General features: G+C 36.4%; 1 protein-coding gene across 2 annotated transcripts in view; it reads left to right on the top strand.

Annotated features, from left to right (window-relative positions):
* KLHL1 (kelch like family member 1) overlaps positions 1-22,802 on the top strand; it is a 518,247-nt gene that overhangs the window by 203,315 nt on the left and 292,130 nt on the right. For both annotated transcript variants that reach the window (XM_055542627.1, XM_055542626.1), the window contains one exon: positions 9,394-9,530. In XM_055542627.1, coding sequence (XP_055398602.1) covers positions 9,394-9,530 — 137 coding nt within the window. The remainder of the gene's footprint in view (positions 1-9,393; positions 9,531-22,802) is intronic.

The following is a 22,802-nucleotide window of genomic DNA, read 5'->3' as shown; positions in this document are numbered from 1 at the left end:
CAGGCTGTCTGGCTATAGAAGTAATGCTTTAATGACTACAATAGTCTGCTTAGCATAATTTACAAAGACAGTCTGAAAAATGGCACAGGTTTAGAATATGTACAAAAGATGGGCAGAGCAAAAACTAACTACTGCCCCAGGAAGCTGTTATACTTAATCCAGGCATGAAATGAGGACTATGTAAACACTGAAAAATAGATGAATTGAGAAACGCTTTGAACAGTGTCATTAGTCAGGATCTTTGGATGCAGAGTAGAGACTGGAATTCAGGTGTGCACAGTTTATTTATAAAGTATTTTCAGAAGAAGAGCAGGATAGGGCAGAAGGAGCAAATCCAGGATGTGGTCTTGGCAGGTCCATCGTTTCATCTTTAACTCCTAGTCATACCCTGAGGAAAAGGGACAGCCTTCACACCTTGGTTCTATTAGTCATCATTGTTAGACCCACTCACAGGCTGAGAGTTGGGAAAGCTGTAGAATTCTGGAGATGAGGTAAGAGTAGCCTGAGCACATGGAATGAGGCAAATTCTGTTAGACCAAGTGCAATTGGTCTACACAGAAAGGACAACTGGAAGCAGTTAGGTGTCAATATCATTGGTGCTGGAAACATAGGTGTACCTCATAAAAGGGGTCTGGGCACAAGAACCATACAGTCCAATTCAAGAGGAAAGATGGGTCTTGTGTCATATTTATACGGGCAACAAAGCCAGAGGACATAAGTGATGACTTGTAATACTGTGAAAATTCAATATATTGGTGATACACCAAGTAGAATTAGGGAAGTAAAAATAAAAGAGCTCTCCTAGGGAATATTAGAATGCTACTGGGATATCTAGTGAGCAGTTTCTACAGGCATTCTAGATAAGATGCTAGATTAAAACCACAATAAATGTTATAATTAAGACCATGCTCAAACATGGTTCCGAAACAGTGAGTATTAAGGCCAAAATTTAGAGACCCAAGAAAAAACCTGGAGGCAGTGAAAGGGTCAAGAAGTAAGAGTAAGAAAAGTTAAATAATTTGAGGAAAACAAGGCTAAGGAAGTCTGCACTGCCTTAGCTAAAATGGGATTTAGAGAAGGCATGGGAAGTCCACAGTGTCAAACTTCACAGTAACCTGGAGTAGGACTTAGACAGGTTTAATAGCTTTGTAAGGAAATAAATTTGTAGTGACCTCAATAAGAGACTTTTCCAGAGTGACTGCAGGCATTCACTATTTATGCAGTTTTTGCTCCTGCTTCTCTTGCATTAATAGAAGCTATATACTCACCTATGAAGATATTACTTTCTGTTATGCATTGCGTTCCTCTTTTAACATCTAATTCAAATTTTATGTGTCACTAAATCTAAATGCAGTATAAAGTTTTCTGTACTTCTCTTACTGAGTTAGCAGTATTTTGTATTTTATAGCTGATGGAGAAGATTTCATATCATTATTTAAGATAAAATTCTGTAGGTTTTGTAATATTTTCCTCTACATGGATGTTGCCTGGTTGCAAATAAAGCCCTTATATACTTAAACTGGTTAACTGGCTAACTTTATGTCAGTATATTTCTTATGCTCCAGAAAAAAAAAAAAATATATATATATATATATATATATACACATACATATATATGTCTGTGGTTTATGATAGTTTACCATGGTATTCAGTTATATTTAGTTCTTTTGGTAAAACTGATTAACAGTGATTTATCTAATCAGTGTATAACAAATATTTAAATCTATCTGTATCTTAATTATTTTGTCACCTATGGGAATATAAAGAGTTGACATGTTTAGGTACTTACCGTCCTTTTAAATATGTAGCAAACTGATAACTTTAAATATTTCTAACATGTTACCAATTAGGCTATTAATATTAATAGTTAAAATCATGAATCACATCCCTAAATTCATGAAGTATATACTGAGGGTTTTTTCCAGTTGAAAAAAGTCATAAACTTATGAATCATAAACACTATAAATCATAAAGTTATACTGATACCACTAATTTCAATCCACTTTAAACAGAAAAGAGTTTCAGGAATAATTCAGACAACTGATTAAAACACACATCTTAACTACAATTCAGTTTTCAATTTTTTTTTACAATTCTCTATTCATTTAGAATCAGAACATATTGTCAAATATGTTACTCATTCATCTTAAAATATATTCCTACTTAGGATTTTAAAGTATACAAAAATATTAACAATCATTAAAACAACAATAAATCATCAGAAAATTGAAATAGCTGCATGTTTTTAAAGCTATCAAAAAGTTGTAGCAAAACAATAAAAATTAAAAATAACTAAAAACTAAAGTAATATTCTCTTCTTAGCTTCTACTTTTATTTTAATGGTGTGAGTTGACCACAATGTCCATTTTACAAGTGAGACTTAACGACACATGGGAGAAAGTTTGGAGAATGGAAATCTACAGTCAAGAGCAAAATCAGTCAACTCAACCTGGAAAAAGGCCATTAAAGCAAGTATGAAAAATAATTTAAAATATTTATACTGCTGCTGCTGCTGAGTCGCTTCAGTCCTGTCCGACTCTGTGCGACCCCATAGACGGCAGCCCACCAGTCTTCCCCCTTCCCTGGGATTCTCCAGGAAAGAACACTGGCGTGGGTTGCCATTTCCTTCTCCAGTGCATGAAAGTGAAAAGTAAAGTGAAGTCTCTCAGTTGTGTCCGACTCTTCGCGACCCCATGGACTGCAGCCTACCAGGCTCCCCCGTTCATGGGTTTTCCAGGCAAGAGTACTTGGAGTGAGGTGCCATTGCCTTCTCGGTTTTTACTGCTGCTGCTGCTGCTGCTGCTGCTGCTAAGTCACTTCAGTCTTGTCCGACTCTGTGCGACCCCATAGACGGCAGCCCACCAGGCTCCCCCGTCCCTGGGATTCTCCAGGCAAGAACACTGGAGTGGGTTGTCATTTCCTTCTCCAATGCATGAGACTGAAAAGTGAAAGTGAAGTCGCTGGGTAGTGTCCGACTCTTAGCGACCCCATGGACTGCAACCTACCAAGCACCTCTGTCCATGGGATTTTCCAGGCAAGAGTACTGGAGTGGGGTGCCTTGCTTTCTCCGAAAATATCTATAGAAAAAGATGAATATGATAATGCAAGTTGATATTAACAGAGATTTGGAAAAAAAATGTTGACTCACTAGAAGTCTTCTGCAATAAAACACAAAGCAAAAGAAAAATTGAGTGTAAACTGAGCTGACTCAACAACATGTAAGGTATTCTCAATTATTGGAACATACATAAAGTCCAAAAAAGAGTTAGAAGAGGAATTGGGTGAAAAAAATGAGGTACAATTAACAGATAATTTTCTAAATTTGATGAAAAAGATCCATCCACCTCTCCAGGAAGCTCAGAAAATGGTAAGAAGAATAACAAAGTAACCACATCTATATAACTTAAGCCTTAATAGGCTAAATCTAACTCCTAAAATAAACTGAGAAAAACTAAAACAATTAGAGATAAAGGACATAGTAAAACAGGGAAACAATTATAAGAATGAAAAATCATTTCTATTAGAAACAATAGAGACTTGATCATAATAGAATTAGTTTTCTAGCTCAAAAAAGTTTTTCTCTCAATCTAGAATTCTATATCAAGTGAAATAACTTTATATTCTCAATGCAGCTAAATCAAGATAATTTTATATAAATGAAAACTGACAGAATTTATTATCATCAGACATTCTTTACAAGAAATACTAAAGAAGCTTCTTTCACTTGAAGGGTATTGATACCCTTCAGTATCTTTATCCTTCTTTAGAACAAAATTGAGTCATTTTTACTTTCACACATATATTCTTTGGGCTTCCCTGATAGGTCAGTTAGTAAAGAATCACCACCTACAGTGCAGGAGACCCCAATTTGATTTTGGGGTTGGGAAGATCAACTGGAGAAGGGACAGGCTACCCACTCCAGTATTCTTGGGCTTCCCTCGTGGCTCAGCTGATAAAGAACCCACCTGCAATGCGGGAGACCTGGGTTCGATCCCGGGGTTGGGAAGATCCCCTGGAAAAGGGAACGGCTACCCACTTCAGTATTCTGGCCTGGTGAATTCCAAGAATTGTACAGTCCATGGGGTCCAAAGAGTCGGACACAACTGAGTGACTTCACTTTCACTTTCATATATTCTTTAAAATGATTCTTGACTGAGCAAGAAGAAAGTAAGGAGTAGGACTAAGAAAAATTATGCTGTTGTGAGGTTCTTGCAATGTTTATGAAGCATTGTGAAAGTGAAGTCTCTCAGTCGTGTCCAACTCTTAGCGACCGCATGGACTACAGCCCACCAGGCCCTCCGTCCATGGGATTTTCCAGGCAAAAGTACTGGAGTGGGTGACATTGCCTTCTCCGTTAACAGCGGCTAGGCATATTATATTTACTTGGAGCTGGTATCTTGGTGACAGCCTTAGTGCCCTTGGACATGGCGTGCTTGGCCAGCAATGAAGCATTAGGTTGGTACAAAAGGAAATGCAGGGAATGCTAAATCAATATAACTAGGCTTAAACACATCTTTATTAATCAAAATAAGAACCATTACAATCAACGCATTTTTGCCAATGAGAGATAAGTTTGTTTTTTCCTGTAGGGTAAAAATCCATGCTTCAGGATTCCACACTCTTGGAAAGTATTTTCTGCCCCCTGCTGGTTGTGGAAGAATTTTACCTGCAAAAAGTTGTCCAGATGCTTGCAGAAATGGTAGTTGATTGCTGAGAGAGGTCAGATGAATATGGCTGATGAGGCAAAACTTCGTAGCTCAATTTATTCAACTTTAAAGCTTGATTGTGTGACATGCGGTCAGGCATTGTTATGGAGATGAATTGGGCCCTTTCTGTTAACCCATGCCAACTGTAGGCATTACAGTTTTCAGTGCATCTCATCGATTTGCTGAGCATACTTCTCAGATGTATTAGTTTCACTAGGATTAAGAAAGCTATAGTGGATCAGACCAGCAGCAGTGACCATGACTTTTTTTTTTTTTTTTTTTTTTGGTGCAAATTTGATTTTGGTAAGTGCTTTGGAGCTTCTTTTTGGTGTAACTAGGGAATCCCAAGTGGCTCAAATGGTAAAGAATCTGCCTGTAGTGCAGAGAACTGACTTCAATCCCTGGGTATCAAAGACTCCCTGAGAAGGGAATGACTCCCTATACCAGTGTTCTTGCCTGGAGACGTCTATGGACAGAGGAGCCTGACAGGCTTCATTCTATGGGATTGCAGAGAGTAGGACTCAAGTGAACAGCAAACACTTTCACTCAGTCCAATTGCTGAGCTGGTTGTCATAATATAATTAACTTTTCAACTCGTGTCACAATCCAATCAAGAAATTATTCATTGTTATTGCACAGAATATGTACAGAATAAGAGAAGACAACACTTCGAAGCAAAGTTTTTTTTTCTTTTTTTTTTTTTTTAATTTTGGATCCCACCTTCAGAGGGTGACGTGAGTTGAAAAGTTAATTATATCATGACAAACAGCTCAGCAATTGAACTGAGTGAAAGTGTTATGGGAAATAGATGGGGAAACAGTGGAAACAGTGTCAGACTTTATTTTTTGGGGCTCAAAAATCACTGCAGATGGTGATTGCAGCCATGAAATTAAAAGGTGCTTACTCCCTGGAAGGAAAGTTAGGACCAACCTAGATAGCATATTCAAAGCAGAGACATTACTTTGCCAACAACGGTCCATCTAGTCTATGGTTTTTCCAGTGGTCATATATGGATGTGAGAGTTGGACTGTGAGGAAAGCTGAGTGCTGAAGAAATGATGCTTTTGAACTGTGGTGTTGGAGAAGATTCTTGAGAGTCCCTTGGACTGCAAGGAGATCCAACCAGTCCATTCTAAAGGAGATCAGTCCTGGGTGTCCATTGGAAGGACTGATGCTAAAGCTGAAACTCCAGTACTTTGGCCACCTCATGTGAAGAGTTGACTCATTGGAAAAGACTCTGATGCTGGGAGGGATTGGGGGCAGGAGGAGAAGGAGACAACAGAAGATGAGATGGCTGGATGACATCACTGACTGGATGGACGTGAGTTTGGGTGAACTCTGGGAGTTGATGATAGACAGGGAGGTCTGGCGTGCTGCGATTCATGGGGTCTCAAAGAGTCGGACAAGACTGAGCGACTGAACTGAACTGAATCAAGCTTTTTCACCTTTCCAATTTGCTTCAAATGCCAAGTAACCATAGAATGATCGATGTTGAGTTCTTTGGGAACTTCCCATATAGTTGTAAGAGGATCAGCCTTGATGATGGCGCTCAATTGGTCACTGTCAACTTCCAATGACCAGCCACTACACTTCTTATTTTCAAGGATCTCATCTCCTTCACAAAACTTCTTGAACCACCACTGAAGTGTATGTTCAATAGCAGTTCCTGGGCTAAATGCACTATTGATGTTGCAAGTTGTCTCTGCTGCTTTATGATCCATTTTGAACTTGAATTAAAAAAAAAAAAAATCTCTGAAATTTCCTTTTTGTCTGACATAATTTCCATAGTCTAAAATAAATATAAAATGAAAAAACAAGTAATAAGTCATTAGCGAAAAAGAAAAATAAAGTGAGAGATACACATTAAAATGATGTCTAACATAACCACAGTTATTTAAGCATGTATTTCAGTATCAAACAGCAAAGTTCAGCAATTCAAAGTCACGATTACTTTTGCACCAACCTAACAGTGAATTTTACTTGACAGTAGACTGTTACTAGTTAAAAATTAGTGTGTAATCTCTAGACAGAGTCAGCAAACTTAAATGCAGAGGCCGCATCCAACATGCAGGCAGGTTTTGTATGAACCATGAGCTAAAATTCATTTTCACATTTTCCATTGATTGAATTTTCTTAAAGGAAAATGTGATAGTATATGTTATAGTGGGCAACTGAGATGCTAAATTCCGTTTGACTCTGTGTGATCCTGTGGACTATAGCCCACTGGGCTCCTCTGTTCATGGAATTTTCCAGGCAAAAAACTGGAGTGGGTTGCCATTTCCTTCTCCAGGGTATCTTCCCAACCCAGGGACTGACTCTGTGTCTCCTGCATTGGCAGGTGGATTCTTTACCACTGAGTCACCAGGGAAGCCCTAGAGAATGTATGCATGATTCTTAATACCTAAACTACTTTATAACTGACTATTTGTAGAAAAAGTTCTGACCCCTATTTAAAAGCAACCACTTAAAAAAAATTCACATATACTTGCAAGAAAAAAGAGCCAGTTAAAATATAAATGAATGAGATAAAATAAAAGACACTAATAAATAAATACATAAACCAAAAAGACTAAATGGAGCAAATTGAAAGCAAATATAATTGAGTAGAACAGTAGAATTAAACCTGAATATAATTTTTTAACAATAAAATTTAGTAAATTTTCAAAACTGGATGTATGCTTGGTCTCTCAGCCATGCCCAACTCTGTGACTCCATAGACTATAGCCTGCCAGGCTCCTCTGTCCATGGGATTCTCCAGGCAAAAATATAAAAGTTGGTTGCCATTTCCTTGTCCAGAGGATCGTCCCAACCCATGGATCAAACCCAGGTGTCCCACATTGCAAGACAATTCTGTAATATCGGAACCACCAGGGAAGCTCAAGAATACTGGAGTGGGTATCCTATCCCTTCTCCAGGGGATCTTCTCAACCCAGGAATTGAATTAGGGTTTCCTGCATTACAGGCGGATTCTTTATCAGCTGAGCTACCAGGGAAGCCTCAAGGAACTGGGGATAAAATGGGCTAATTCTTGAGAAATGTAAACCTTAATGAAGAAAAAAAGAGTATATAAAAAAGGCTTGTAGCTAATTTAATCATTGAAATTGGACTAATATGTCACTTTTTCCCAAAATAGGCCAACAAAGATTTTATTCAAGTAAGGTCTGGAACATTTTAAAAGAAAAGTTATTTACTTTCTTTCATAAATTGCTATATATAATTTAGAAGATATTAAGCTGCCAATTCATTTTACAAGGCTAGTATAATCTTTATTCAAGAGTCAAATAGGGAAAACAAGAAAAGAAAATAGCAGGTTCATTTTTCATGACTTTAAATAGAAAAATCCTAATGATAATTTTGATTCAGAAAAAAAGACATTTTGTGAATTTTAGCATCTACATATTATAAATCTTTTTGGCAAAGCTAAAAATTAAAGGTGTTTTCCTTACTTGGTAAAGCTCATACAACAAAACTTTAGCAAGCATTCTACAGAAAGAGTCTAGATGTGACTTGTTTAAGATAGAAAGTAACCCAAATTTTCTCTCCCAACATGGCTACAGTTTAACACAACATTGAGGTCCTATATGAACCTGAAAGAAAGGCATAGTGAAAGGAATTATGGAGAATGGACAGGAAGTGGTCAAAAGAAGATTCTTAGCAGATGCTTTAATCATCTGCCTAGGAGACAAAGCAGTTAAATCAGAAAGACTATTAAAATACAATATTATAAAGTAAAAAATAATAATAATAATAAAAAAATTAAAAAAATAATAAAAAATACTTCAGTAAATATGCCAGATAAGAGATAGATCCATGAAAGTTTCAACTAATGAATCTTACATCAACAAAAATCACCAAAAAAGTAACTTTTTAAAGTTATTATTCATAATACTAACAAAACTCTAAATTATGTAAGAATCAAAAAAGAACACAAAAGATAATTTTAGAAAAAAAATAAATTTGAATAAAAAGCAGACAAGATATTCTGAATACATGGAGAGATATTTTATACTTTTATATTGGATGACTTTAGTAATAAATATATGAACTATCCCCAATTAAATCAGAAATTCAATGCATTTTAATTAAAATTCCATTTAATTTATTTGAAGAGCTTGCATTAAATTTCATATGAAGACTACAACTCCACTAATAGTTAAGTGAAAGTAAAAATAAAAAGAGAGGATTTGTTTCACTGCTTATAAAGACTATTTAGAATCATAGCTTTTTTATAAAATGTATTGTATTAGCACAAGGACAGGAAAATAAGGGGGAAAAAACTGACAGATCACAATACATTCAGGACTCAAATTTGAAATATAGTTGGCACCATTAATTCACTGGGACAAATGAAATTCTTTAGTAGTTTCATGGAACATGGACGAGTATGTGGAGAAAAATAAAATTGGAATCCTATCCAAAAGGATGAATGACTTAAATTTGAAAGAAAAAAATATAGAAGAAAATGTAAGACAATACTCTGTGACCAAAGGTTGGAGCAGAATGTTATAAATCAGTTTTTTAAAGTACACTTCATAAGGCAATAAATAGACAGATGCACACATATGTATATATACATAATGGATGGATGATAGGCTGATGGATGGATGGATGGATAGACAGATAGTGTCCTTCATTGCATTCTTGTTTGACACATTCATGGCCTAAATAAGATCCTGTGACTCTTTCAGGCTTGTTCTGAGCTCAGTCTCTGACTATTTTGCTGCCATGTTTACAAGTGATGTTTGTGAAGCCAAGCAAGAGGAGATCAAGATGGAAGGCATAGACCCCAATGCTCTCTGGGACCTTGTCCAGTTTGCATATACAGGTACAGTAAATGGATTATAATCTTATGTTAATATCTTTTGAATTTTAGAATTTTAGTATATGTTTTAAAGCTAAAAAAGAAAAACTTCTTAGCTTGTATCAGTCTTCTTTTTTTGGTTGAGACACTAACAGAGAAAAATCAAACCACATTTTCCTTTGTCAATGAAATGACCAATGTAAATTATATATAAATGTTCTACTCTCTCCCACAAATAATTTATAATGATTTTTTAAAAACTGGTTTATAATAATAGTCAATGGAATGAGTTTGGAAGACAGGAAAGAGATTATTAATTATTAAATATGAGTTTGTTTATGTCCAAACTTAGAGCATTAGGAAGAAAAGCTATAATTGTCTTTCTTTTAGGAAATGATGGGTTCAAATAATTATTTTATCCTTGTAACATGTTTATTTCAGTATTAAAACCTTCACAGACAATTTAATGTGGACTTGACAAACAGCTTAAAAAGGAAAATGAAGACACTTAGAATTGTGAAAATGGCTAATTTTTAAAGCATTTTTTCTTTTTTCTGATCTATTATGTTCTTTTGTTGGCCTTTGCACCATATTATATTTAGCACAAATAATTTTGCTAATTTAGCAAATAACTGTTAAATGCTATTCAATGTACAAGTCTTAGCTGTGCCTCTGGAGAATAAACTAATGAATAAACCATGTATTTGCCCTCCAGAAGCTCACAGTCCAAGTGGAGGTAAAAAGTTAGACAAGGGATAAATATGATAGAATTCCAAATGTTAAGAGGAAATTAGAGGGCATAAAACCTGCTATTTAGAGCATTATTATGACTCACATTTGTTTAAAGCATTTTAATAACTTTCAAGGTTAGTAAGAGAAGGGGACGCATTATACTAAAATCTTGTGATAGAAGCAAAGGCAAATAGTATGGATTGGTGTAATATTTTTAGAAGTGACAGGTAGTTCGTTTTGCCCTAACTCTTGATCATAGTGTGAAATGAAGAAAGAAAGAGAAGTTAGAGCCTGATTAAAAGCAGCAAGACCCTAATTAAAGGAGCTGTGTTTTTGCAGTACTTCTGGTTACAGGGAAATGAGAGATGGCATTGTGAAGATCAGACTTTTCTGGTGGCTCAGTGGCAAAGAATTCACCGGCAAATACAAACTTGATCTCTGGGTCAGGAAAATCCCCAGAGAAGGAAATGACAACCCACTCCAGTATTCTTACCTGGGAAATCCTATGGACAAAAGAGCCTGGCGGGCTACAATCCATGGTGCTGCAAAAGAGTCACACACAATTTAGTGAATAAACCACTACGTTGTGAAGATTAGCCACTAGAACCAGACACTATAGAAGTAGTAGGAATCTGTTCTCTTGGAGAATTTAGCTTCTCACAAAGAGAAGTTTACTATTAATACTATACTTACTCAGTAAAACAAACCTCTTTGGGGAAAAAAAAAAAAAAACAAAAAAACACATGTTCTGGGTACTTGAATCTCAAGGCAGCAATGTGATGGAAAGACTTAAACATTTTCCAGCCTCAGTAACTTTTAAATTACATTTTGTCAAAGCAAATATTGTAGTGGACAAAGTTAATCAGGTAAGCACAAGGCTGTTGCAACAGGGGAGTGAGATCAGAATTCAGTCTTAATTTTGCTGAAACAAAGGGTTAGGGGAGTATTTTTAAGTTCTGGGGTAAAAGAGAGCACAGGCCATTGCTTATTGGCTTCACCGAAAAGAAAAGTAAACTTTCTCCTCTTTGTGACAGAAGGTAGTTTCACAACTTGAAGCAAGGTGCCCACTCAAATTCTGCTCTTTCCATTCCACAAATATAGAGATATACGAGTGCTATTTCCCTTGATGTTGGATTTTCAAAGAGATGGCTTTCAGGTCCTTGAGAAAAATCTTCCTGTTGTATAACTGGAAAGAAGCCAGTTTTTTCTTTTTAATAATTTTCATCTTAAAGAGGTAGAGGAAGATTTATAATTATAAGTTTTCTAAAGCAAATGCTCCAAGAAAAGAGAGATTAAAGGCTTCGAGTCAAGAAGTAGGCTGTTTAAATTTTAGTGAAGCTGAGGGGTCTTTAAGACCATCTTGTTTGATTTCAAATTGCAAGCAGCTTGATATAATGATATAAAAGATTGCTGACTTTCCAAGCAAGAGATAAATAACATAATCACACTACTGTTTCCTAGAAAGAGAAGAATCATTTTAGGAATCCTTCTACAAACATAAAGACATAGATCCAACACTTACAGCCTCTATGGCTTCTTGGCAGCCTTGCATTCCTTGAGCAAAAAACTAGGTCAAAAGACACTTATCATTGTGCAACAGAAAGTTGGAAGGTGTTTCAAAGCTTTCTGCTGAATATAATGACCCAGATTTGCCTCTGCTTTGTAGAGAGCAGACCAGATACAAAGCTGCCTTTTGGTTACCTCTGCCAGTCTGGCCTTTGCTCATATTAATATATCCATACCTACCTCAAGGTTGATAAATTTCCAGTTGTTACCGAAATGTGCTAGATGAGCTAATAATTTGCATCATAATATTGCACAATATTGGAGGTTAGTCATAATAGAAAGTGTGTACCTTTTTTTAAATATATACACAATGTAAGAAATTATAACAACAGTAGAGATCAAGTAAACAATGATACAGAAAAGAAAGACTAAGAGGTATCTCTGTATCTAAGAGATAAGAGGTGTCTATTTAGCTAGCCAACTAACTGCTCTCTAAGGCTTTCCTTTGTAGAAGGCTAAAAATAAACACATCTCAGAAAAGGAGAAAGAATGAATGAGCAGTGAGATCCTTAAAGGGTCATCCAATTGATAATATTTTCTTGAATTCTCAAGTTTGGGTAGCCTCAGAGAAACTAAGGAGGTTCAACTGTCTCAAGAAGTCACAGTTAATTATTAGCTGTCTAGTTCTGCATCCGGTAGAGATGGGTAAGTGTACTTTAAAATGATTTAAACAGATACAATTTCCTTGAGTCTGGAGAGTCTTTTAGGTTTGAAAGAACCATGTGTAGCTATTTTTATAATCTCATTAAAAATTTAAGAGTGAACAGGCAAACTTCCTTGGAAGAATTAACTGAGATAAGCTTCAACAATTATAGAGTTCAATAATTTTTGACTTGAACAAAGAGGAAGCATTCTTTAAAGAATTCATGTGGTAAAGTTTGTAAGAAGTATAAGACATTCTCTCTATTTACCTTTCTTTTTTCCTACTCCATCCAATTAGAATGAGAAGGAATGGAATCAGGAGTGTGGTAGCATTTCATTAAGAACCAAAGCAAATATTTAGAGATTTTTATTTTTTCCCTAGTGATTAGAAAGAGTGACCTGGATAAATAAATAAATGAGTGATGGATAATAGCTCAAATGAAATTAGAATTTCTTCTAAAGGAAAAATATATAATAATATAAAGGTTAATACTAGCAATATGTAAGATAGAATAAAAAAGCCAATAAGGTCTTTGTGTTGACAACAGTAAAGAAAATGCTCTTGAAAATATGAAGGGTAAAGATATAACTTATAAAAATAACAACTAATTATTACAGTATCAAAACTAGCTACTTAAAATAAAAGTCACTATAAGGTCATTTTTTTTACATCTATAATAGTTCAGTAATAAAAAGAAAATGAAGTTTATATCAATGTTAGAAATAATTGTATATCTAACAAGAGAGTTCCTATTGCCTTTCTAAATTCTTGATTAACTTTGATTTATTCTTTTTACAACTTTCTATTTAATTTTATTTATTTTTTTAAATTAGGAAATATGAGCATGATCTTAGTCATTTGCACAGAACAAAAGCCTATTTAGTAACTGTGTATGTTATAAATGTCCTTTAAGCAGTGTCTTAAATTTAAAATTTGAATATTTAATTAAATCCAGAGAGTATGTAATTCTGCAAGCTAATGATATATACGTTTTTCAATATCAAAAAATAACTTGGTTAAAAATATATGAGCACTTATTGTCTGAAGATGGTCACACTAGGGACTACAAAATGAAACGTAAGTTGAAACACTAAAATGACATAAACTTTTAAATAAGTTTAGTAATTTATAAATTTATTGGAGTGAAGCAGCTCTTTAATTTTGTTCTTGAAACTAGTAAGATCTATGTATCACCATCCACTTACTGGCATTCTCAGTTGTAGAGCATGAAATGAACTTTAAAAAAAAAAAAAAATTTATGTTGTTCTGATTTTATTTAAATTTTACTTTACAATATTGTATTGGTTTTGCCATACATCAGCATGCATCTGCCACGGGTGTACATGTGTTCCCCATCCTGAACCCCCCTCCCACCTCCCTCCCCATACCATCCCTCTGGGTCATTCCAGTGCACCAGCCCCAAGCTTCCTGTATCCTGCATTGAACCTGGACTGGAGATTCATTTCTTATATGATATTATACATGTTTTAATGCCATTCTCCCAAATCATCCCCTCCTCTCTCTCCCACAGAGTCCAAAAGACTGTTCTATACATCTGTGTCTCTTTTGCTGTCTTGCATACAGGGTTGTTGTTACCATCTTTCTAAATTCCATATATATGCATTACTATACTGTGTTGGTGTTTTTCTTTCTGGCTTACTTCACTCTGTATAATAGGCTCCAGTTTCATCCATCTCATTAGAACTGATTCAAATGTATTCTTTTTAATGTCTGAGTAATACTCCATTGTGTATATGTACCACAGCTTTCTTCTCCATTCATCTGCTATCCTTTCAAAGAACCAGCTTTTGGCTTTGTTGATTTTCTCTATGGTCTCCTTTGTTTCTTTTGCATTTATTTCTGCCCTAATTTTTAAGATTTCTTTCCTTCTACTAACCCTGGGGCTCTTCATTTCTTCCTTTTCTAGTTGCTTTAGGTGTAGAGTTAGGTTATTTATTTGACTTTTTTCTTGTTTCTTGAGGTATGCCTGTATTGCTATGAACTTTCCCCTTAGCACTGCTTTTACAGTGTCCCATAGGTTTGGGGTTGTTGTGTTTTCATTTTCATTCATTTCTGTGCATATTTTGATTTCTTTTTTTATTTCTTCTGTGATTTGTTGGTTATTCAGCAGCGTGTTGTTCAGCCTCCATATGTTGGAATTTTTAATAGTTTTTCTCCTGTAATTGAGATCTAATCTTACTGCACTGTGGTCAGAAAAGATGCTTGGAATGATTTCAATTTTTTTGAATTTACCAAGGCTAGATTTATGGCCCAGGATATGATCTATCCTGGAGAAGGTTCCATGTGTGTTTGAAAAAAAGGTGAAATTCATTGTTTTGGGGTGAAATGTCTTATAGATATCAATTAGGTCTAACTGGTCTATTGTATCATTTAAAGTTTGTGTTTCTTTGTTAATTTTCTGTTTGGTTGATCTATCCACAGGTGTGAGTGGTGTATTAAAGTCTCCCATTATTATTGTGTTATTGTTAATTTCCCCTTTCATACTTGTTAGCATTTGTCTTACATATTGCAGTGCTCCTATGTTGGGTGCATATACATTTATAATTGTTATATCTTCTTCTTGGATGGTGGAGGAATAGGACGGGGAGACCACTTTCTCCCCCACAAATTCATCAAGAGAACATTTAAACGCTGAGTAAAATCCACAAAACAACTTCTGAATGCTGGCAGAGGACATCAGGCACCCAGAAAAGCAGCCCTTTGTCTTCGAAAGATGTTTTATCAACGGTGCTGTATAGAAGGAAAAGTCTTGAGACTATTGGAAAAATAAGACTGAAAACCGGAAGCAGGAGGCTTAAGTCCAAATCCTGAGAACATCATAGAACACCTGACTCCAGGGAACATTAAGCGATAGGAGCTCATCAAACACCTCCATAACTATACTGAAACCAAGCACCACCCAAGGGCTAACAAGTTCCAGAGCAAGACATACCACACAAATTATCTGACAACACAGGAACACAGCCCTGAGCTTCAATATACAGGCTGGCCAAAGTTACTCCAAATCCATTGACATCTCATAACTCGTTACTAGACACTTCATTGCACTCCAGAGAGAAGAAATCCAGCTCCACCCACCAGAACACCAACATAAGCTTCCCTAACCAAGAAACCTTGACAAGCCAGGGATACAACCCCACCCACAGGGAGGAAACGCCATAATAAAGAGAACTCCACAAACCGCCAGAATACAGAAAGGACACCCCAAACTCAGCAATATAAACAAGATGAGGAGACAGAGGAATACCTAGCAGGTAAAGGAACAGGATAAATGCCCACCAAACCAAACAAAAGAGGAAGAGATAGGGTATCTACCTGATAAAGAATTCCGAATAATGATAGTGAAAATGATCCAAAATCTTGAAATAAAAATGGAATCACAGATAAATAGCCTGGAGGCAAGGATTGAGAAAATGCAAGAAAGGTTTAAAAAGGACATAGAAGAAATAAAAAAGAGTCAATATGTAATGAATAATGCAATAAATGAGATAAAAAACACTCTGGAGCAACAAATAGTAAAATAACAGAGACAGAAGATAGGATTAGTGAAATAGAAGATAGAATGGTAGAAATAAATGAATCAGAGAGGAAAAAAGAAAAACAAATTAAAAGAAATGAGGACAATCTCAGAGACCTCCAGGACAATATTAAACGCCACAACATTCAAATCATAGGAGTCCCAGAAGAAGAAGACAAAAAGAAAGACCATGAGAAAATACTTGAGGAGATAATAGTTGAAAACTTCCCTAAAATGGGGAAGGAAATAATCACCCAAGTCCAAGAAACCCAGAGAGTCCCAAACAGGATAAACCCAAGGTGAAACACTCCAAGATACATATTAATCAAGTTAAAAAAGATCAAACACAAAGAACAAATATTAAAATCAGCAAGGGAAAAACAACAAATAACACACAAGGGGATTCCCATAAGGATAACAGCTGATCTTTCAATAGAAACTCTTCAGGCCAGGAGGGAATGGCAAAACATACTTAAAATGATGAAAGAAAATAACCTACAGCCCAGATTACTGTACCCAGCAAGAATCTCATTCAAATATGAAGGAGAAATCAAAAGCTTTACAGACAAGCAAAAGCTGAGAGAATTCAGCACCACCAAACCAGCTGTCCAACAAATGCTAAAGGATATTCTCTAGACAGGAGACACAAAAACAGTGTATAATCTCAAACCCCAAACAATAAAGTAAATGGCAACGGATCATACTTATCAGTAATTACCTTAAACGTAAATGGGTTGAATGCCCCAACCAAAAGACAAAGACTGGCTGAATGGATACAAAAACAAGACCCCTATATATGTTGTTTACAAGAGACCCACCTCAAAACAGGGGACACATACAGACTGAAAGTGAAGGGCTGGAAAAAGATATTCCATGCAAATAGAGATCAAAAGAAAGCAGGAGTAGCAATACTCACATCAGATAAAATAGACTTTAAAACAAAGGCTGTAAAAAGAGACAAAGAAGAACACTACATAATGATCACAGGATCAAAAAAAAATTTTATACCTGTGGTGGATTCATTTTGATATTTGGCAAAACTAATACAGTTATGTAAAGTCTAAAAATAAAATAAAATTAAAAAAAAATTTAAACATGTTCCCTCATGTAATGGAGTTTTTATTCTATAATTTTATTCATCTAGAAAGAGATCTGGAATATTATTTGTTTAATCTACAGTAAAGCCTATGATTTGAGATAATGAAGTCAAGGCTGTTCTGAAACTATTGTACAGAATGTCTTCCAAAGGATGGGATCAGGGAAGAAAACATATGTTTATATTTTCTTATTATCCTACTTTCAAATTCCTTAGAAACTTAGAGATCTATAGAACTTTAGAAATTCTTTCTTGAGCGTTATGAATTTCACTAATTAATATTTTTCTATAGCTAAGAATATGATACAAAGCAGAGGCAACAGAACAATTTTTTTGAGGATTACATATCTTAAGCATTGACAGAATCATCATAACATAGATCAGAAATTCGTTGGTCTCCTTTGAATTAATATTAAGGGATGCATGCGTGCATCATAAGTCACTTCAGTTATGTCCAACTCGGCCAGCCCATGGACTGTAGCCTGCTAGGCTCATCTGTCCAAGGAATTTTCCATGCAAAAATGCTGGAGTGGGTTGCCATGCCCTCCTCCAAGGGATCTTCCCGATCCAGGGATCAGAACCCAAGTCTCTTATGTCTCATGCATTAGCAGGAGATTTATTCACCACTAGCATCACCTGGGAAGTCCAATATTAAGGGATAGCTTTTTAATTTTTTTTTCAATTCTTTATAGACTCTGAATTTATTACTGCAGCCTAGTTAGTGAGCTAAAGTAACTTGACAAAATCCATAGTCAGCTGTTGAATCTACCTCTAGAGTAAACTGTCAGAGCACAAATTGAATGGTATTATCTCTACTGAACCAATATCCTTTTGTAGAGTGTTAGTTAATTAGTGACTATCTTGCCCTCACAATAGTTTAGTTAGCTTAAATCCACTCCCATATAACTAGGCAATGGCTCACTGCAGGCTTGAGTCATACTTCCTCCCAAACTAGTGGTGGTTCCCTGCAGGAACATGTGATACCTGATAGCTTCAGCACATGAATGCCTGACAATTCTTGCTTTGTGAATGAACTGAATGCCTCTGAATTTTTACTATAAGGCCCACTATGTGCTGTGTCCTATGATGGGCTCTGGAAGACAATATGCTGATTTATACACATTCTCTACCTTTTAAGGGTTTTTCCAAACCCTTAAAAAACCTTTTAAGGGTTTTTCCAAACCCTTAAAAAACCTTTTAAGGGTTTTTCCAAAGTATTTTGAGTTTCAAGTAGCTGCTACTACTGCTAAGTCACTTCAATCATGTCCGACTCTGTGCGACCGCATAGACGGCAGCCCACCAGGCTCCCCTGTCCCTGGGATTCTCCAGCAAAGAACACTGGTGTGGGTTGCCATTTCCTTCTCCAATGCATGAAAGTGAAAAGTGAAAGTGAAGTCGCTCAGTCGTGCCCAACTCTTAGAGACCCCATGGACTGCAGCCTACCAGGCTCCTCTGTCCATGGGATTTTCCAGGCAAGAGTACTGGAGTGGGGTGCCATTGCCTTCTCCATTCAAATAGCTAATTTTTGCTATAAACATACTTTTTGATATACACAGCCTGGTGTTTCCTCATTAGAGAATGGTGTAAAGCGAATTTTGAAGGTTACTATACTGATTGTGGAGAAGGAAATGGCAACCCACTCCAGTGTTCTTGCCTGGAGAATGCCAGGGACGGGGGAGCCTGTTGGGCTGCCATCTATGGGGTCGCACAAAGTCAGACACAACAGATGCAACTTAGCAGCAGTAGCAGCATACTGATTGTGTAAATATCAATTTTAGCCAGAAATAGATGATCACATTGTGAAAATGAAAGAGGAAGTTTAATATATTTGAAAAGGATGCTTTGGGATTCACTGTAGTTTAAAGTTGCCATCAGACTGATAGAAATATCCTTCCCGTTTATCCTGACATACTTGAAAATATACTTTGTTCATTGAGGCATAAGAAAATAAAGTTTGAACAAATATAGGTGATGGGATTACAGCGTTGCTAACAAAATACCAGGTCCTGTAGAGAACTGATAGGGACAAGGTTTAAATAAAGGAAACTGTCCATCTAGCAGTGGTATTAAAAAGAGGGGTAGAAAATTAAACTGCCAAATGGCAAAATTTTAATCATACTGAAGAGTTAACTTCCTTAAAAGACAATCAGAAAAAAAGGTTTGTGTACCATTGAAGTTAAGTAAGGCCTTAGTACATGCTAAGGAATGGTAAGATAGTTTCTGTTTAGTGCCAAACATTTGAATAAAATACCATGAATGGTATGAAAATACACATACACAGGAGCTAACAAGTTTAATGTTCTGCCTTAATATTAAAACATATACATCAATATACACAGCCTGGGCTAAATATTCTAAATTCCCTTCAGAATTTTTATGGTAATTAAAAGTAAATTATTTTCTGATTTTTATTACTGGTTTAATTCAAGTGGTATGAATATACAAACACAATATTATTTTTAAACTTATGGCTTTTGCTAGATAAGAAAATTATCTTCTCAGTTTAAGAAATTGAGCTTTAAAAGACTGGTTTTATATATTACCATTACCAATTAACTAAAAATGTTGAGAATAATTATCATAGGATGTTGAAATAACCTATACAAATCAGTAAGAAAAAAGTAAAAACAGCAAAATAAATCAGTTGTGTATTGCCATGATACTCCTACCTTTCCACTATTTTACCAGGAAATTTTGTATGTGTGTGTGTGTGTGTGTGCGGGCACACCTGTGCATTCATGCAACACTAAATAATATATAATTAATTGGGGGAACATTATTGTATCAAATAGATAATTTAAAATGATGTATACCACACAATTGACTCATCTCACATGCTAGTAAAGTAATGCTCAAAATTCTCCAAGCCAGGCTTCAGCAATCTGTGAACCGTGAACTTCCTCATGTTCAAGCTGGTTTTAGAAAAGGCAGAGGAAACAGAGATCAAATTGTCAACATCCGCTGGATCATGGAAAAAACAAGAGAGTTCCAGAAAAACATCTATTTCTGCTTTATTGACTATGCTAAAGCCTTTGACTGTGTGGATCACAATAAACTGTGGAAAACTCTGAAAGAGATGGGAATACCAGACCACCTGATCTGCCTCTTGAGAAATTTGTATGCAGGTCAGGAAGCAACAGTTAGAACTGGACATGGAACAACAGACTGGTTCCAAATAGGAAAAGGAGTTCGTCAAGGCTGTATATTGTCACCCTGTTTATTTAACTTATATGCAGAATACATCATGAGAAACGCTGGACTGGGAGAAACACAAGTTGGAATCCAGATTGCCAGGAGAAATATCAATAACCTCAGATATGCAGATGACACCAGCCTTATAGCAGAAAGTGAGAGGAACTAAAAAGCCACTTGATGAAAGTGAAAGAGGAGAGTGAAAAAGTTGGCTTAAAGCTCAACATTCAGAAAACGAAGATCATGGTATCCGGTCCCACCACTTCATGGGAAATAGATGGGGAAACAGTGGAAACAGTGTCAGACTTTATTTTTCTGGGCTCCAAAATCACTACAGATGGTGACTGCAGTCATGAAATTAAAAGACGCTTACTCCTTGGAAGAAAAGTTATGACCAACCTAGATAGCATATTCAAAAGCAGAGACATTACTTTGCCAACAAAGGTTCGTCTAGTCAAGGCTATGGTTTTTCCTGTGGTCATGTATGGATGTGAGAGTTGGACTGTGAAGAAGGCTGAGAGCTGAAGAATTGATGCTTTTGAACTGTGATGTTGGAGAAGACTCTTGAGAGTCCCTTGGACTGCAAGGAGATCCAACCATGGGAAGTCCATTCTGAGGGAGATCAGCCCTGGGATTTCTTTGGAGAAAATGATGCTGAAGCTGAAACTCCAGTACTTTGGCCACCTCATGCGAAAAGTTGACTCATTGGAAAAGACTCTGATGATGGGAGGGATTGGGGGCAGGAGGAGAAGGGGACGACAGAGGATGAGATGGCTGGATGGCATCACTGACTCAATGGACCTGAGTCTCAGTGAACTCTGGGAGTTGATGATGGACAGGGAGGCCTGATGTGCTGCGATTCATGGAGTCGAAAAGAGTTGGATACGACTGAGTGACTGAACTGAACTGACTGAAAGTTACTGTGGCTCAGATCATGAACTCCTTATTGTCAAATTCAGACTTAAATTGAAGAAAGTGGGGAAAACCACTAGACCTTTCAGATATGATCTAAATCAAATCCCTTATGATAATACAGTGGAAGTGAAAAATAGATTTAAGGGACTAGATCTGATAGACAGAGTGCCTGATGAACTATGGACAGAGGTTCTTGACATTGTACAGGATACAGGGATCAAGACCATCCCCATGGAAAAGAAATGCAAAAAGCAAAATGGTTGTCTGGAGAGGCCTTACAAATAGCTGTGAAAAGAAGAGAAGCCAAAAGCAAAGGAGAAAAGGAAAGATATGAGCATCTGAATGCAGATTTCCAAGGAATAGCAAAGAGAAATAAGAAAGCCTTCCTCAGTGATCAATGCAAAGAAATAGAGGAAAACAACAGAATGTGAAAGACTAGAGATCTCTTCAAGAAAATCATAGATACCAAAGCAACATTTTATGCGAAGATGGGCTCGATAAAGGACAGAAAGGGTAGGGACCTAACAGAAGCAGAAAATATTAAAAAGAGGTGGAAAGAATACACAGAGTAACTGTACCAAAAAGAGCTTCATGACCAAGATAATCATGATGATGTGATCACTCACCTAGGGCCAGATATCCTGGAATGTGAAGTCAAGTGGGCCTTAGAAAGCATCACTATGAACAAAGCTAGTGGAGGTGATAGAATTCCAGTTGAGCTATTGCAAATCCTGAAAGATGATGCTATGAAAGTGCTGCACTCTATATGCCAGCAAATTTGGAAAACTCAGCAGTGGCCACAGGACTGGAAAAGGTCCGTTTTCATTCCAATCCCAAAGAAAGGCAATGCCAAAGAATGCCCAAACTAGTGCACAATGCACTCATCTCATACGCTAGTAAAGTAATGCTCAAAATACTCCTAGCCAGGCTTCAGTAATACATGAACTTCCAGATGTTCAAGCTGGTTTTAGAAAAGGCAGAGGAAACAGAGATCAAATTGCCAACATGCTCTGGATCATGGAATAAGCAAGAGAGTTCCAGAAAAACATCTATTTCTGCTTTATTGACTATGCCAAAGCCTTTGACTGTGTGGATCACAATAAACTGTGGAAAATTCTGAAAGAGATGGGAATACCAGACCACCTGACCTGCCTCTTGAGAAAACTGTATGCAGCTCAGGAAGCAACAGTCAGAACTGGACATGGAACAACAGACTGGATCCAAATAGGAAAAGGAGTACACCAAGGCTGTATATTGTCACCCCGCTTATTTAACTTATATGCAGAGTACATCATGAGAAACGCTGGGCTGGAGGAAGCACAAGCTGGAATCAAGATTGCTGGGAGAAATATCAATAATCTCAGATATGCAGATGACACCACCATTATGGCAGAAATTGAGGAATAACTAAAAAGCCTCTTGATGAAGGTGAAAGAGAAGAGTGAAAAAGTTGGCTTAAAGCTCAACATTCAGAAAACGAAGATCAGGATATCTGGTCCAATCACTTCATGGGAAATTCATGGGGAAACAGTGGAAACAGTGTTAGACTTTATTTTTTGGGCTCCAAAATCACTGCAGATGGTGACTGCAGCCATGAAATTAAAAGACGCTTAC

Source organism: Bubalus kerabau, chromosome 12 (genome assembly GCF_029407905.1).
Source record: "Bubalus kerabau isolate K-KA32 ecotype Philippines breed swamp buffalo chromosome 12, PCC_UOA_SB_1v2, whole genome shotgun sequence".
Lineage (NCBI taxonomy): Eukaryota > Metazoa > Chordata > Mammalia > Artiodactyla > Bovidae > Bubalus > Bubalus kerabau.
Note: the sequence above shows the minus strand (reverse complement) of the source record. Positions and strands in the feature narration are given on the sequence as shown.